General features: G+C 44.7%; 1 protein-coding gene and 1 pseudogene across 2 annotated transcripts; one reads left to right on the forward strand and one right to left on the reverse strand.

The window, feature by feature from the left end:
* Positions 1–6,859: 6,859 nt before the first annotated feature.
* SNRPB (small nuclear ribonucleoprotein polypeptides B and B1) lies at positions 6,860–15,367 on the forward strand. Of its 2 annotated transcripts, none has more exons than XM_067707676.1 (7): positions 6,860–7,020; positions 9,264–9,415; positions 11,216–11,327; positions 12,391–12,543; positions 13,784–13,922; positions 14,243–14,368; positions 15,064–15,367. In XM_067707676.1, the coding sequence occupies exons 1-7, from the start codon at positions 7,018–7,020 to the stop codon at positions 15,072–15,074; spliced, it is 696 nt and encodes a 231-aa protein (XP_067563777.1). In that variant the 5' UTR covers positions 6,860–7,017; the 3' UTR covers positions 15,075–15,367. The 2 variants fall into 2 exon arrangements, with proteins under 2 accessions (XP_067563777.1, XP_067563776.1); XM_067707675.1 differs by having other exon boundaries at positions 15,208–15,367.
* A 1,243-nt stretch (positions 15,368–16,610) lies between these two features.
* On the reverse strand, positions 16,611–16,970 carry LOC137206429 (TP53-regulated inhibitor of apoptosis 1 pseudogene; annotated as a pseudogene).
* Between the last annotated feature and the right edge of the window lie 1,166 nt (positions 16,971–18,136).

The following is an 18,136-nucleotide window of genomic DNA, read 5'->3' on the forward strand; positions in this document are numbered from 1 at the left end:
ATCTAGCTCTGTACCCTATTCATTAATTTTAACTTCATTATCATTTTGGAGAATAGCCAAAAACTCAACTGCCATTTTTTTTAAAAAAATTTTAATTATTATTATTTTTTAAATAAATTTATTTTATTTATTTATTTTTGGCTGCGTTAGGTCTTTGTTGCACAGGCTTTCTCTAGTTGTGGCGAGTGGAGGCTACTCTTCGTTGCGGTGCACGGGCTTCTCACTGCAGTGGCTTCTCTTGTGGAGCATGGGTTCTAGGCGCACGAGCTTCAGTAGTTGTGGCTCGCAGGCTCTAGAACGCAGGCTCAGTAGTTGTGGCATACGGGCTTTGTTGCTCCACAGCATGTGGGATCTTTCCAGACGAGGGCTCGAACACGTGTCCCCTGCATTGGCAGGCGGATTCTTAACCACTGCGCCACCAGGGAATCCCCTCAACTGCCCTTCAAAGAGAAGTTTAGGACAGGTTGAAATATGACATTCTAGAATCCTAAAAAAAAATGAAACCAGATTTCTAGAGTTCCAGCCATCAGTGCTCTAAAAAGGATAAAAGCATTCCTTCTCTGTCTGAGTGTTGAGGCAACAGCTGAGGATTGGAAGATCTCACAAAGCCAGATTACACACAGGGACAGGCTTGTCTGCTTCTAATGTAGACCACAGTGTGGGGCCCAGCTTACCTTGCTTACTAGGTTCTAAGGCAGAGCTGGTTTTACAGAATCCTTGCTGCTACTAGTCATCAGTTCCCCTTTTCCCTACTTCCTACTTCTGGGAACTAGAAAGCTATTTTTTTGTCTGGTGGGGGGCAGAGAGCTTAATTTTATGAAGTTTAATGCTACTTATCATAGTTTTTGTCTGAGCTGCCTCTCTTTTGTGTATTATAATAACCTTGGGTAAAAGCGGCAGGACCCCGACCTTCCCCTAGGTCTAATAAACACTGCCACTAACAGAGGCTTCCTTGTCTTTTGATAGAGGGGTTCAACTTGTAAAAATCTTAGAGTAAGTAAATTTTGCAATATTGGAGGTGTGCCTAATAAAATTGTGAAAACATTTGAGATCAGATTTTCTGCTTAATATATTGGTACAGGAATTATTTGGGTGTTGAAGACCTGGAAGAGATGATGTGGGGAATCTGAGAGAAAACTTAAGAGAAAGGTATGATGAATAGCACTGAGACCAGGGTAAATCTGGGAGGTCAGAAGTGTTGCACTTGTCCAGGCAAAATTTACAGGACAACTATGGTAATGGTTTTGTGGACTGAAAGAGAAGATAGGCTTTGTAGGGTTTGTCTTCAAAGCACTTGGTGATCACCTGGATGTAGAATTTAAAAGCACCCCCGCAAACACAGCTTTCCAACAGTAGAAACATTTGCAAAAGATAAAAAGTGCTCATCACTCCAAGAATCCAAGCAGAAAGCCAACGTCTTATCTATGTTTATCATGAGAGTAGTTCCTTCTTTAGAGGCTACCATCGTTTCCCTCTGAGGCCTGCATTCTGCTGACCTGTATGGTAGAATATGTTTGGGTGTATGTGGAGTGGTGTCACTTAATCAATATATTGTCTTAGCTCCAAATTCACCTTTTGTTGCCTGATCTGTGAAAATGGATCTGGGCCCTTTATATATTTTTCCTTTGTCAGCTGTCATGAGGTACATCAGTAGTGGGCTGTTCTGGAACAACATTGCTGGAGGAAGGGGTCCTCTCTCCTGGTGTAGGTGGCTCTTCCACCAGGCTCCTGGAGAGTACCCTTTTCCCCTGCTTCTCGGCCAGTGCACTTTTGTCTCATGCTAAATGCCTGCAGGGACACAGCTTTCTCAACCGATTGGCCACCCTGTGTTTTCTCCAGCTCTCCACCCAGGTGATGGTGGCTCAGGAGCCCCAACAGCACAGGCCTGTGCTCCAGCCCAGATTGCTGCTCCTGTACCTTCTCTTCAGCACCATGGGGACACACCCTGGGGCCACCTTGGACCTTCATCCTGTGCAGAGGCTCAGAGCCTCCCAAGCCTGATTGTTGCTCCCCAGACCCTCTCCTTAGCTCCACATGCATGTGCACCAGGGCCCCAGGAGCCACCCATAGCTGCCCCAGCCTAAGCTGTGCACCTAAGTGCACTAGGCTTTTGCAGCTTTTCAGCCTCCATTTCTAGCAGCACCTATAGCAGTACCTTGACCTCTTTTGCTCACCCACCCATCAGTCTTGGCTGACTTGGCCCCAGAGGTTTGTTTGCTGCGGCCCTTCAGACACAGATACTGTATGGTCCAGGCTTTGTGTCAACATCAACACCCTGACTGTCTGTGCATGTTGGGCTCCCTTTGTGTACCTGCCAACCAGCCTTGGCTTGCCTGTGCTCCACAGGGATATTCCTACTTGCCTGGCGACTGCAGACCAGCTCTGGCCTGTGCAAAGTTCTGGCCCTTCCTACCAACTTCTCCACCATCCAGTGGGCTGAAACCACACCTTCTCTAGCGAGGGCTGAACCCAAACCTTGGGGAGGGAAACAACCTTCTAGGTTTATCCTTCTTTAGGTACTCTCCCTTAGCTGAGGGTTTTCTTTTAATATTTACAGTTACTTTTCTATCATTGCAAAGTAATTCTTCCTGCTAAATTTCCCATTTAAGTTACTGTGTGGTTTCTGTCTCCTCACTGGACTCACGTTGATACAGATGTGAATGTGTACAGTTTTTATATGAGGGCAAAGACGCAAACTTCTGACTGCAGTTATTCAGTGAACCCAGAGACAAACCAAAGAAATAATGCACGTCAAAATTACTATTAATACTAGCTGGGGCAATGGCCCTGAACCCAGACACAAACTTAATGGTCTAAACCAGGGGATGGCAAAATGCAGCCTGAAGGCCAAATCTGGCCTGCCACCTGTTTTTTTAAGGCCTGCAAGCTAAGAATGCTTCTTACATTTTAAATCATTGGAAAGAATCAAAAGAAGAATAATATTTTGTGACACATATTTGTGTTCATAAATAAAGTTTTATCATAGCACAGCCACACATTGTTACATATTGTCTATAGCTGCTTTCATACTACAATGGTTGGGTTGAGTAATTGCATTAGAGACCATATGGCCCAAAACCCTAAAATACTATCTGACTCCTAACAGAAAATGTTTGCAAATCCCTGATCTAGACTGAAACTTGGGAATACTTTACCAAACAAAGGCCAAATGAATAGCTTGTTTAACCCCCAGCTCTGGAATTCATGGCCCCCTTTTCCTGATCTGTGGAAATTGACAAGCTGATTCTAAAATTAATATGGAATTTTCAAGGGATGCAGAATGCCAAAACAATCCTGAAAAAGAAAAACAAATTAGGAGGACTCACATTTTCTGATTTCAAAACTTACTACAAAGCAATGGTACTGACATAAGGAAAGACATATAGATCAAAGGAATAGAATTGAGAGATAAGAAATAAAATCATGTGTCTGTGGTCCACTGATTTCCTCAAGGTGCCAAGACCATTCAGTGGGGGAAAGAATAGTCTTTTCAACAAATGGTGCTGGGACAACTGTATATCTTCTTGCCAAAGAATAAAGTTTGGCTCTTGCCTTATGTCATGTACAAAAAATAACTGAAAATGTATCAAAGATCTAAATGTAAGAATGAAAACTGTAGAACTATTATGAGAAAACATAGGGTTAAATCTTACCAAATCTTGGATTTGGTAAAAGATTGTTAGATATGGCACCAAAAGCCTGAGCAACGAAAGAAAAAAGATAAATTGGACTTCATCAAAATTAAAAACTATTGTGCAGGACACTGTAAAGTGAAAAGACAACTCACAGAATGAGAGCAAATATTTATAAATCATATATCTGATAAGGGACTTATATCTAGAATACATAAAGAACTCTCACAACTCAATAATAAAAGACAATGCAAGGATGATACACAGATGGCCAATAAGTACATGAAAAGATGCTGGACATCATTAGTCATCAGGGTAATAATGCAAATCAAAACTTTGAGATAGATACCACTTCACACACACTAGGATAGCTTGAATCTGAAAGTCACATAGTAACAAACATTGGTGAAGACATGGAGAAATCAGAACTCGCATACACTGCTGGTGGGAATGTAAAATGGTGCAGCCCCTTTGGAAAACAGTCTGGCAGTTCCTCAAATGATTAAAGTTACCATGCGACCCAGCAATATGACCCATATGACCCATTCCTAGGTATACATGCAAGAGAAATGAAAGCATATAATCACATGAAAGCATACATGCATGTTTATAGCAGCCTCGTTCATAATAGCCAAAGGTGGAAACAACCCAAATGTCTGTCAGCTGATGAATGGATAAACAAAAGTGGTCTATCCATACAATGGAATATTATTCAGCCATAAAAAGAAGTGAAGTACTGATACATGCCACAGCGTGGATGACCCTTGAGAACATTATGTTACGTGAAAGAAGGCAGTTACAAAAGATCACATATTACATGATTCCCTTTATATGAAATGTTTGGAATGTCCTTCACTTGACTGAGGTCTCTGCTCACATGCCACTCCTCAGAGGCTTTCTCTGACCATCTAGCCAAACTTGCAACCCATCACTCTCAGTTCCCCTACCCTACTTTATTTATTTTTTCATGTCACTCTAATGTTACCTTGTATACTTATTTGTTTGGTTTATTGTCTGCCTTTCTTACTAGAACATAAATTCCTTCAGGGAAGGGACTTTGTATCCCAGTAACAGTGCATAGCCTTAGTAGGTGCTAAATAAGTAATTTTTAAGTGTGTGCATAAGTGATAATGTTAGGAGGCAGGGTAACTTTGGAGCCACTGAGGAGACAAATGGCACCATATTCCTATTCTGACTGTCGACTCTGCCACCTTGGACAAGATAATCCATCTCTTTGATCCTCCATCTCTTCATCTACGGGTTGACAGAAACAGGGTGACAGAATGTGCATTTTAGGTCTGGTGTGAGGATTAAAAAGCCCTGAGGTGGAAGATATCCTTGCTGGATTTGAGGAACAGGAAGGAGACTAGTGTGGCTGGAAGATGATGAATGAGGGGAATGTTGAGGGAGATGAAGTTAGATGCAGAGAGAGAGATTCAGGGCTGGATTTTATTCCAACGTGTGCTGGGAAGTTATTGGGAGGTGGAGAGCAGGGTGATGACATCATCTGATATAATCTCAGTACATTATAGAAGGATCCCTCTGGCTGCTGTGAGAGCAAGAGAGGAAGCAAAGAGACCAGTTACGGCTTTGTTCAGTGATCCAAGACAGAGATGATGGTGCCTAGGACTAGCATAGTAGAAGTGGAGCAGGTGACTACAATCTGATTCAAGACATTTTGAATCAGGGATAAGGAATTCCTCAAAGAGAGGAGTCAAGGATGCTGCCAAGTTTTGGTTTTTTTTTTAAAATTAATTATTTTTTGGCTGCCTTGGATTTTCGTTGCTGTGTGTTGGCTTTCTCTAGTTGCAGTGAGCAGGGGCTACCCTTTTGTTGCAGTGCGCAGGCTTCTCACTGCGGTGGCTTCTCTTGTTGAGGAGCACGGGCTCTAGGCATGTGGGCTTCAGTAGTTGTGGCACATGGGCTCGGTAGTTGTGGCTCCCAGGCTCTAGAGTGCAGGCTCAGTAGTGTGGCTCCCGGGCTCTAGAGCACAGGCTCAGTAGTTGTGGCGCACGGGCTTAGTTGCTCCGTGGCATGTGGGATCTTCCCGGACCAGGGCTCAAACCCATGTCCCCTGCGTTGGCAGGCGGATTCTTAACCACTGTGTCACCAGGGAAGCCCTGTTGTTTTGTTTTTTAAACCAAGAAACTTCTGAGATGGGGAACACTGGTAAGAAGTGGTTTTAGGAAGAAGAGTGAATAGAAGCAAGAATTCAGTTTTCAATGTATTAAATTTAGTATACCTATTAGACATCCATGTCTATGGATACTAAAGGCCAAGAGTTAAATGAAGAGCCCAGGGTCAGAGGAATAAATTTTTTTTTTTTTGTTTTTTTTTGCGGTACGCGGGCCTCTCACTGTTGTGGCCTCTCCCGTTGCGGAGCACAGGCTCCGGACGCGCAGGCTCAGCGGCCATGGCTCACGGGCCCAGCCGCTCCGCGGCATATGGGATCTTCCCAGACCAGGGCACGAACCTGTGTCTCCTGCATCGGTAGGCGGACTCTCAACCACTGCGCCACCAGGGAAGTCCTAGAGGGATAAATTTGAAAAACCCGATCATATAGGTAGCATTCAAAAGTCATGGGACTGGATGGGATTGATAAATTCATTCATCAGATATTTATTAAGCCCTTGTTTTGTGCTAAGCAGTGTTCTTCTAGGCACTACAGCAATGAACAATACACAAAGAAAAATCTATACCCTTCGAACTTACATTCTAATGGGGAGGGATAATAAAATAACATATATGGTATGTTAGCAATCAATGTTAAGGAGAAAAATAAAACAGGGATGGGTGGGAAGATTGCAGTTTTAAACAGGACGACAAGGAAAGTCCTCAGTGGGAAAATATTTGAGCTTAAGTCGTGAAGGTGAGGGCGTGAGCCGTGCACATACCTGGACGACTAGCATTCTAGGCAGAGGCAACAGCAAATGCAAAGGAGCTGAAGCAGGTCGACTAAGTTCACGGAAAAGCAGGGACACTGGCTGTAGAGGATAGAGCTGGGGTAGAGTGGTGGGAGATGAGGACCGAGAGTTAATGGGCTGGGGCGCGGGGGGTTGGGTGGTGAGGGCGAAGAGGAGCAGCTCTCGTACCGACAGAAACTAGGAAGGTGTCCAACAGAGAAGATCCTAAGCCTCTGCGATTCAGTTTAACGCTAGCACCGCCCCCAACCCCGCCGAAGCCCCGCCCCATTCTAAGCTCACGGCTCAGCACCTCGGCCGGAACTCAAGGGACTGGCTCCGGGACCGGAAGCAGCCTTCTACCTTACCCCATTTTGCCCGCGGTCGCGTTTCCGGTAGCGGCGGCGGGAAGCGAGCTAGTGGCGGGCTTCTAGGCCTCTGCGGAGGCGAATCCGGCGGGAATCGGAGCCATCAGAACCGCCACCATGGTGAGGAGGCACAGGCTGGCGGCGCGGGAGCTCCCGAGTCTGTTGTGGAGTGGGGAGCGCGACTAACCGCGAAGGAGGCCGTGGGTTGGCCGCTCCGGGCGGTGAAGGCCCCGGCCGCCGCGGCCCCTCAGTCGGGACAGGGAAGACCCGGACCTTGGTCGCTCGGCGGGGTGGGGGAGGGGAAGGCTGGAAATGAGGGTCCGAGGCCAGGGTCGCTCGGTGCAGGAGAGGTTAGAACTGCGTTGCGGTCCTCCACGCCGCTGTGACCATAGTGCTTGGGATCCCGTAGGCGCTGAGTAAACTTTGCAGCATGAGTGTGTGTGTGTCTGGGGTGTCGGAGCAGGTACTAGCGCCGCAGGGTTACTGGGAAGACCCGGTGAGAGACTCAGACTTGTGAAGGCGGGTGAGGGTCCGAGAAGGAGTTGCGGAAAGAGGTGGAAGGGCTTGTGTCTGAAACTAGAGTCTTGGTTCTAGTAGATGGGGAGGAGTGAACGGAGGATGAACGAGTGGAGGAAAAGTTCAACTCGTTTGTTCAGCATATATGTATGTTTGAGTATGTCTGACTTTTCAGGCCCTAGGGCTGCACAATGAAATGTTTACTTCACCGAGTTCACTCTCTATTTGGGGACATGGATAGTATAATTCGGAATGGTAATTCAGCATTAAGTAAAAGTAACGGTGGGGGGCGGGGTAAGAAGGCTTTCTGGAGCAGAGTCCTGAAAGATTGTCAGGCGTTTTCCCAGCGAAAATGGGAGGGAATAGTGTAGATCCGGAGGATTGCCAGAACAAAGCATGAAGGGTAGCACCATTGAAAGTTCCTGGAGGGGAAAAGGAAGAATGAGGTGGGAGGAATTGGCAGGAGTCTGGTTATTAATGGCTTTACACGCTACTTAATTTTGTTGGTGATGAGGGATGCCACTGAAGGATTTTAACCAGCAAAATGACATGAACTTAGTTGTGTTTAGAAAGATAACTCTGTTCGGTAGCTGTTATATATTGGGTGAATTGGAAGCAGGGAAACCTAGTAGGGTATTGTTTGGAGAATTGGTTAGAAGAGTAGGCACTGGATTCAGGCTGACTAACATCCAACACAGCTTAACCTCTTACAGCCTCAGTGGCCTCATCTGTAAAATCTGATGTTAAAGATTAAGTGAGAGAATAGTGTTTATGGCAGTGCCTGCCAGTGAGCACCCAGTAAGAATTAGCTGTACAAGACAGATGGACCAATAAATGTTACCATAAATGTTCAGACCATGTGGTTAGAAGCTGTGATTACAGTTGGGTTAAAATGGTCATCTGAAAGAGACTGAACCACATAACTTGGGTCTCAGGGTGGCAGGAGTCGAGATTCCAATCCATGCATTTGTAGGTTCAGAGCACCTGTGCTCGTCCAAGCTCACAGAGATCAATAGTAAGCACAGTGCCTGGTACTTAGAAGGCCCTTGCATGAGTTAGGATTGGCCTATACCAGTCAGACTGATAGGAGGCTGATGAAACAAAGCAAATGCCAGGTCCTTTATTTCTAGAGAGAAGTGTAACTGCCAAGGGCACTTGACATTCTCATTGTGAGGTCTATATAGTCTCTCTATTTTACCAAAACTACATTGGAAGCCAGGCTATAAAGCAGAATAGGTTGTTGGGTTAATTAAGGAGTATGTCAGGTTATATATTCTCATTATGTGTTCAAACTCATTAGCACTCTGAGCACCAGAAAGTTTTTCTCTCCTAAAGGTAGTCTTGGAGACACACTAACAAATTATTGATTTGGGGGATTCCATTCTCGCTTCCAAGCTGATCAGCTCCTTTCTGATAACAAGCTCTTCATTGATTGGATTCTTAGTGCCAGTCCCATTCCAGCTCTTTTACCCAGTCTTTTTAATGAGATGTTGGTGTTCGACAGCACCTATAATCTACACAATGGCAGATGGCTAATCTCTGATATACTCGGGTTTCATTAGTTTGGAGCCACCTTACCCTCTCACCCCTGAAACATACACAGCATAGACAAAGGCAATTGTAATACGAGAAAGATGATTTTAAGGGAAGGAAGAATAACAGCTCAGGATTGAAAACAGGGTGATGTGAGAGAATTCCCAGGAAAGGTCTGTGGCTGGAAGACAGAGCTGAGACTACTGAGAAAGACAGACATGGAAAAGAAGGCTGCAGCAGAAGTTTTAAGGAAGGACCAGGGCTATGTGGGTCTAAAAGAACTGAGTCCCATTCTTCCTGATTTCTCCTTGCAGACCGTGGGCAAGAGCAGCAAGATGCTGCAGCACATCGACTACAGGATGAGGTGCATCCTGCAAGATGGCCGTATCTTCATTGGCACCTTTAAAGCTTTTGACAAGCATATGAATTTGATCCTCTGTGACTGTGATGAGTTCAGGAAGATCAAGTGAGGAGTGGGCTGTGGGGGGAGGGATTGGGTGGATGGGGAGTGGTTTGGGTGGGCGGGCCAAGTGACAGGCGGTGATGTAGCTAGCTAGTTCCTCTTGGTTTACTTTCCTGTTTTACAGGGCAGATTAAAATGGGGATATTGGACACTAAGACATCTCTTTCCTTAGTCTTGCTCTCTACTTCTAGCAGAGTACAAATTGTAAGGAGGGCTGCTAGGCTTTTTGTTTCTCTGACTTTGCGTGCCCCTGAGTACTGGGGTAAAGGGCTCTCATGTTCTCCCCACAGGTGTGTAAGGGGGGAGAGCTTGATTTTCTGGCCTCATTGCCTATTTGTAAAGCTGTAGCCTAAAGGGCTCTCCCAGTGCAGCCTGGTCTGAAACTGCTTTAAGAAGCCTCTGACCCTCTTCAGGGTAAGTGCTCAGCTCCCCTTGTGGGTTTGGGGCCAGTGATTTTTTGTTGGCATTTATAGAAACAATTGGAGAATACAATTCCATAAGTTATTAGGTAATTCCCTTGTCTTAGGACTCACAGATCTTAAGCTTCTAGGCTATTAAAAGATGTGGTCTTGCATTTCATCCTATTTTACATTCAAGGCATCTTGAGGCCCAGAGAAGTTACATGGCTTCCATGATCATCCAGCTCTCTTTTGTCACGTGCAGCGTCCATAGTATGTTGCCAGTGGCTGTGAATTCCCTTTGATTCTCTTTGGGACAGTTGTTTTCTTTGTGGCATGAGGTCAAGAAATACAGCACAGAAAATGTGGTAGAGATGGCCGAGTGCCAGGTACACATTAGACAGTGACCAACAGATCAGTGTAGAACTATTCCAAATTGTTCTCTTCTGTATTTTTAAATGAAACTAACTTTATTCTGATAATTAAAAAGTGTCTATTAGAAAATATTTATGAAAAGTACATAAAAGTATGTGAGAAAAAACTTAAAATACCCAGAAAGGGTTTTTTTTTTTAAATTGTGAAAGGGCAATACATGCTTTTATTAAATAAGAAGATATAGGTAAGTCAAAAAAAGGAAAAAATGGCACCCACAGAAAACTACTGTTAATATAATATAAAATATCACTAAAATGAAACCTTTAAGTTATTTTAAAAAATTAGGGTATTTTGTATTTATTTTTAGGATATTGGCTGTGGCTTTCCTTTCCTTTCCCCATCTTCTTGCGGTTATTTTTCCTGGTTTACATTCATTTATATTTTGTTCATACTTCTCTGGTTGTTGCTGTTTGGAGATTTCTGTTTTTTGTTCTTTGAGGACAAAAGTGTAATTTCTATGTAGTTAACTCTTAACCTTTTCCTTTATAACTTCTATTTCTAATGTGAGGTGAGGGGTGGAGTTACAGGCCTGTGGGGTTGAATTGGTACTAGAAGGATACTGCATGTAAGTGGAATGAGTGGGATTCAGTTGACTGAGGAATTGTTTCGGCTGCCTTCTGGCACTGGTGAGGCATTAAGCTAGAGGGAGGAAAAGGGTAATAGCAAAGAAGAGATGATTGAGGAAAGGCTTTCACAGTGGCTACATGAGTGAGCCAGGGCTGGGCTTTCTTGACTCTTACCCTGTCTCTTGGTTTGTACATCCTATTGGCACGGGAGACAACCACCTAAGGGGTTACAAGTTCAGCCTGTGAAGACTGTCCAGAGGAGCTGTCTTAGGGAAAGTTTATGTACCATTTGTCAGTAGATATAGTGTAAAACAGATCTTGGAGTGTCCTTAGGTAGGTGAACTTGAACTTTACCCTTTTTCTAATGCTTGCTTTTTTGTTCCTTCTCCTAAACCTGTCTTTAGACCAAAGAACTCAAAACAAGCGGAGAGAGAAGAAAAGCGAGTCCTTGGTCTGGTGCTACTTCGAGGGGAGAACCTGGTCTCAATGACAGTAGAGGGACCACCTCCCAAAGATGTAAGTCAGCAGAGAGCCAGTGCAAGGCCAGGAACCTTGTGCAAGGGAGGCCCCACCTGAGCCAGGCTCTGTGTGGGGTTCTCTCTTTCATTGCAGTACTCACAGGCATCCTCTGGTTTCTGTCCCCCATTTACAGATAATAAACCAGAATCTTAAAGAGGTTACCTTGCAAGTAAGAAGTAGGGAACTAGAATTTGAGTGTTTCTAACTTGAAAGCCCTCCCTTCTTCTTTAGTTGGTGGACATAGTGAGTCAACAGAAGAGGCATCTAAGGCCATCCGGGTCAATTCTTAATGTGATGACAGTTTAGTGACCGTAAAAAGTCATAACTCCAAACAGTAGAATACATATGTACTTCTTGTACAGTTATAGAATAATAGTTAATGTTTATTAAGCATCTGCTATGTGCCAAGCTCTGTGGTACCTTCAGTATTTGATTTAATCCTTATAACAGTCTTTTGAGATAAATGATTCCCACTTTATAGATAATACAGACTGAGGTTTAGTAACTTGCACAAGGTGTCACAGCTAGAAAGCGGTGATACTGGCATTTGATTCCAGGCAGTCTTGGTTCATTAACATCAGCCTACCTTTAGAGATGGAAGAGGCTTTAGAGGATCTAACCAAATTTTTTTCCCCTTTTTCATTTTAATATATTGTTTGTTAAAGGAATAATCCTCTTACCTTGTTTTAATTTTTGTCCACATGTTTTTTTTTTTTTTACTTAACATGTAATAGGTATGTAATATATCATTCTGCTTTTTCGCTTAATATTGTAAACATTTTTCCAGTTGCTGTACACTTTTAAAAAGTCATGGGCTTCCCTGGTGGCGCAGTGGTTGAGAGTCCGCCTGCCAGTGCAGGGGACACGGGTTCATGTCCTGGTCCAGGAAGATCCCACATGCTGCGGAGCGGCTGGGCCCGTGAGCCATGGCCGCTGGGCCTGCGCGTCCGGAGCCTGTGCTCCTCAACGGGAGGGGCCGCAACAATGAGAGGCCTGTGTACCGAAAAAAAAAAAAAATCTCTAGGCCACAAGCATTTTAACATGTATCTTTATTTTTCAGACTGGCATTGCACGAGTGCCACTTGCTGGAGCTGCTGGGGGCCCAGGGATTGGCAGAGCTGCTGGCAGAGGAATCCCAGCTGGTGTTCCCATGCCCCAGGCCCCTGCAGGACTTGCTGGGCCGGTCCGTGGGGTTGGTGGGCCATCCCAACAGGTGAGGAGTTGGGGAAGGGGTACCAACGTCTGGTGGTTAAAATATAGGATAGAGTGAGGGTCCACAGTTTGGGAAGAGTCCAGAGTGATCAATCAACTTATGATTGTCAGGCTCTCAGTATTTCACTGTGCTTCACATATGGTCCCAGAGTCAAGCAAAAAGGAAAACTTGCTATTACAAAATAATGTTGATACTATTAAAGATGCAGGGGATTTCCCTGGTGGTCCAGTGGTTAGGACTCTGCGCTTCCACTGCAAGGGGGCATGGGTTCAATCCCAGGTCGTGGAACTAAGATCCCACATGCTGCGAGGTGTGGCCAAAAAATGGGCAAAAAAAGTAAAGAGGTGTATAAAAAGTATTTTGGCCAACTGAATTGGAACAAAGTGTTTCCATGACAGCATTTGAATTCTTGACCCTTGAACAATGCAGGGGTTAGGAATGCCAACTGTTTAGCTGAAAATCTGCATATAACTTTACAGTTGGCGCTCTGTATCCAAGGATTCGACCAAGATTGTGTGTAGTACTGTAGTATGTATTGAGAAAAATCTGCGGATAAGGAGACCCTGGCACTTAAATCCATGTTCAAGGTCAGCTGTACTACAGCTCTTGCAACCTATTATCAGTCTTACTTGAAAATGCAAGTGCCTTATCTAATTTGGATTGGGCATACTTAACTTAGGCCTAGAAAATGGGAATTGAGCATTCAAGCTTGATCTTCTCTGACAGATAGTTTTATTTTTTATTTACTTATATATTTATTATTATTTTTAAAAATTTACTTATTTACTTTTGGCTGCGTTGGGTCTTCATTGCTGCGCGCAGGCTTTCTCTAGTTGCGGCGAGCGGGAACTACTCTTTGTTGTGGTGTGCGGGCTTCTCACTGCGGTGGCTTCTCTTGTTGCGGAGCACGGGCTCTAGGTGCACGGGCTTCAGTAGTTGTGGTGCATGGGCTCTAGAGTGCAGGCTCAGTAGCTGTGCATGGGCTTAGTTGCTCCACGGCATGTGTGGGATCTCCCCAGACCAGGGATCGAACCCATGTGCCCTGCGTTGGCAGGTGGATTCTTAACCACTGCACCACCAGGGAAGTCCCTGGCACATAGTTTTAAATAGGAAGTCTGATGCCACGAGTTGTAGCTTAGGGGATTTGGTGTCTGCTGTTTCTTTACCAAGTTGGGGAGGAGAGTGGGACACCGCATTGCACTGTACTGTTCTGCCTAACTTCTCTCCTGTGTCCTCTTAGGTGATGACCCCACAAGGAAGAGGCACTGTTGCAGCAGCTGCAGCTGCTGCCACAGCCAGTATTGCAGGGGCCCCAACCCAGTACCCACCCGGCCGTGCGGGTCCTCCCCCACCTATGGGCCGAGGGGCACCCCCTCCAGGTGAGAAGCCCATGAGGAGAACCTTGCTAATTGATAGAAGATGCCTTAGCTGGATTTATGATGAGACATAACCTTGACTGAAACTGATGATGAGTTTGTGTAATTAAGCAGGATTACTCTGAGATCCAGCTTGGCTGACTGACTGTGGAACTATCTGGGCAAGAGCCTCACTTCTTTGGCTCAAGTCCTGGTTTGCTAGGAGGGGCTGGGAGGGTGGAATGGTCCTTCTGTCTCAAAACTTGGTGGACAGTTTTGTATGTTTCCTGCTACCTTTTCAAGACAGACACTTGAGCTATATTCTTGGGGCTTTTCTCTTGCAGGCATGATGGGCCCACCTCCTGGTATGAGGCCTCCCATGGGTCCTCCAATGGGGATTCCCCCTGGACGAGGCACTCCAATGGGCATGCCCCCACCAGGCATGCGGCCCCCTCCCCCAGGGATGCGAGGTAAGTGCCTTCAGCAGTTGCGTTGACTTCCTTCTCTAGAGCCATGTTGGGATGGGCAATGGAGGGAAGATTGGATTTTGACCATACCTTTGGGCTTTTAGGCCTTAAGCCTCGGGAAGTGAACTCTTAGAGGACAGTTTTGTCCAGAAAGGAAAGAGGGAACAAGCATTTCTTAAATTGACCTTACCTCCCTCTTAGAACAGTGAGAGCAGCCCTGTACACAGGGCTCAGTGTCCAGGGCAGTATTCTCAGGTCACTGTAAAATAATGCATTTTGTTGCATGACCAACAAAGGTCTTATGCCCTTTGGTTTGGGAGTGTCTAGTAATTAAGGAGGGGCTCTGTGCTTTGCTACACTATTGTGTATCTGTTTAATTCCAGTTTGAGAAATGCTGAAGTAGATCAGCTCTCTCATTTTATAGATGAGGAAACAGGCCCAGAGAGCTCAGTGTCCAGACCAGTGTTCTTTCCACCAAGCCATAGTGGCCTCTAAGTTAACCCACGGCCAAACCTGCTGACCACTGTGTCTCTAATTCGGGTTTTCCATTTATGAGCTTTATAAGCATAAGGAGCCCAGTTAGCCCCAGAGGAGTCCCCCTCTGATCATTTGATAACTGCAGGGTGTGGGAGGCTGGGGTAGGGTGGGGATTCAAGTTGCAGATCAGGCACTGACTAAACTTCTTACTCTTACTTCAGGCCTTCTTTGACCTTGGCCACAGAGTTATGGAAGTAGCTCCACAGAGGCGTGGGCCCGATTCCCCAGGGCCACGTTACCACACCTGTTTGTTTGTTAAGCCGTTGTTCGCGGAGTCTCACCGGATTGTCTGGTTTCCCTTACAGGGCCCCCTCCCCCGGGAATGCGCCCACCAAGGCCCTAGACTCATCTTGGCCCTCCTCAGCTCCCTGCCTGTTTCCCGTAAGGCTGTACATAGTCCTTTTACTTCCTTGTGGCCTGTGACACTAGTTTATAATAAACTCTTAAGAGAATATTATAAATGCACCTGGTATGTTTGTTTATTTTCAGAAAAACCTTTGATATGCTGGGTGCTTAATACGAAGCGTTGCCTTGAAAAAATTTAGCCCTAGTTGTAGCTGCTTCCCTTGTAAAATACTATATTCATGTATAGAGATGCACAGCCTCATCCAAGAGAATTACAAAATTGAACTACAAGAAGACATTTCACTTGTCAAACTGGCAAAGATCATTTTGTTGATATAAACATTCGTACCCTGTTGTGATTGGTATGTCCTCTTTGGAAGGCACTAATCTAGATAACTTCTTGAGCAGTACTTTATTTTATTTTTTAGAAACTAAATGTTACAGTTTATTCCATCTTCATGATTAAAGGCATTACAGGGCAGGGTGGGTAAGCAAGGCAGATAAAGCAACCCCCCCCCCCCAACATTTAACCAGATGCCTCATTTTGGTGTTTTTATCATATACAGGTTGACTTAATTCATTGACTTAAGTTGAAAGGTGGCAACAACAAATCTTTGCCATTTAGGATCTTCCTCCTTAGCTACTACAAGGATCTTAATTCCTGAACTACACCATGAGCTCTGAAATGGTGTTCACCACACTGTTCTTGAAGTTTTCACATCTTAACATAAGATCTGACACCTCTTGTTAAGGTAGGCAACTGTTAAAAGCTGTCTTTCTCTTGGCTCACCCAGTCCATCAGCAATCTTAACAATTAAGTTACTATATAAAAATAAAACTGTGCTCCCAAGCATTGATTTTCTAGAGCGTTAGCTCCCTGAGAGAAAAGAGAGATCCTAACCAGTTGCTTCCATGAACAGTAACCCCAGTACAGTGTACGGAATGTCCTTCGAAGCATAGCCCAAGAGGTTAGGCAACCTTGGTCATCCTGACGAGCTTATCAGCATTTACATACAAGATATATTTAAAACTGATCCCAGGGCTTCCCTGGTGGCACAGTGGTTGAGAGGCCACCTGCCGATGCAGGGGACATGGGTTCGTGCCCTGGTCCGGGAAGATCCCACATGCCACGGAGCGGCTGGGTCCATGAGCCATGGCCGCTGAGCCTGCGCGTCTGGAGCCTGTGCTCCGCAACGGGAGAGGCCACAACAGTGAGAGGCCTGTGTACGGCAAAACAAACAAACAACAACAAAAACCTGATCCCAGACCAAATATTGCAACCATAATCCCAAATAATCCCATTATTTAGTGTGCTGAGATGCCAAAGCCAGAAATCTCAGAGTGATGGTTCATCATTTTCTACAAGTGAGAGGAAAATACCAAGGAGGAAAGGAAACTCCTCCCTCCTAAATTTATCAAATCCATGCTATCTTCACAGCTTTAATTGACACGATCCAGAGTCCTCAATTTCCCGATATGAGGAGTCCATTTTCAAGGTGACTGTCAAGGTCAAGAAGAACTTTCAGTCTTTTCTTTGCCATGCCCATGAACCTCCAGTCCTTCAATAGGAATCTCCTCCTTTATTGCTTTCTGAACTCACTGCTGAGTGCTTGAAGAGGTCGGTGCATGGGTCCCCATTGAGGAACTTCTCGGCAAACCAGCAATTGAAGCACTGGTCACACTTGTGCTTCGTGTCAGTGCAAGCCTCCCTTACGCTGTTCATGGTGTCAGCATCCACAGCAGTTGAGCAGTACTTGAGATTATCATATTTTTCTACAACAAAGTATGAAGGAAATACTAAAAATGGAAATTAATCCTATTGGAAGAGGAACAGTTTTGGTATAACTTTCTCCTGGGGTCCTATGCATACATGTAGTCTAATCCAATTTTTGATTTGTGGGGTATCCATGACTTCTTTCACCCAAAGTCTGTCTTTAGTTGATAGATCACTAAGCAGTACTCTAGTAGTACATCAGGCTTAAAGGATACAGAAATAAAGTGGATACTTTAAAAATTACTGCCTTGCAGGGGGACCATTCTAAATGCAAAGGAGACCTTAATGAAAAAGAAGAGACTAGTGTAGTATGGAGGTGTATCTCCAGGGATATTAAGGTGGTTCACCATAAAAATCAAATATGCCAAGCTAATATGACAAGAAGAAAGCCATATAATCTTCTCAGTAGATGCAGAAGACATTTGGTAAAATTCTAATGCTCGTTAGGAATAGAAGGGAAATTTATAAACATGATACAGGGATTTATGAAAAAAACACAGCAAGCATAATAGTGAAAGGCTGAAAACTACCTTTAAGATTAGGAATAAGACAAGGGTGTCCACTTTCACCACTGCTATTCACAATTATACTGGAAGGTATAGCAGAGCAATTAAGGAAGAAAAAAGCCAGATTGGGAAGGAAGAAGTAAAACTTCACAGATAAAATCCTATATATAGAAAATCCCAAAGAATCCATAAGAAAGCTCCTAGAGCTGATAAGTAAATTCAGCAAAGTTGCAGGGTATGAGATTGCACACAAATCAACTGTATTTCTATACACCAGCAACAACCTGAAAAAAAATTTTTAATTCCATTTACAACAGCAGCCAAAAGAATAAAATACTTGGGAATCAATTTAAACAAGGTGGTGAAAGATTTGTACACTGAAAGTTACAGGGACTTCCCTGGTGGTACAGTGGTTAAGAGTCTGCCTGCCAGTGCAGGGGACATGGGTTTGAGCCCTGGTCTGGGAAGATCCCACATGCCGTGGAGCAACTAAGCCTGTGTGCCACAACTACTGAGCTTGTGCTCTAGAGCCCACAAGCCATAACTACTGAAGCCCGTGCTCTGCAACAAGAGAAGCCACCTCAATGAGAAGTCTGTGCACTGCAATGA

The sequence above is a fragment of the Pseudorca crassidens genome, chromosome 15 (genome assembly GCF_039906515.1).
Source record: "Pseudorca crassidens isolate mPseCra1 chromosome 15, mPseCra1.hap1, whole genome shotgun sequence".
Taxonomy (NCBI): domain Eukaryota; kingdom Metazoa; phylum Chordata; class Mammalia; order Artiodactyla; family Delphinidae; genus Pseudorca; species Pseudorca crassidens.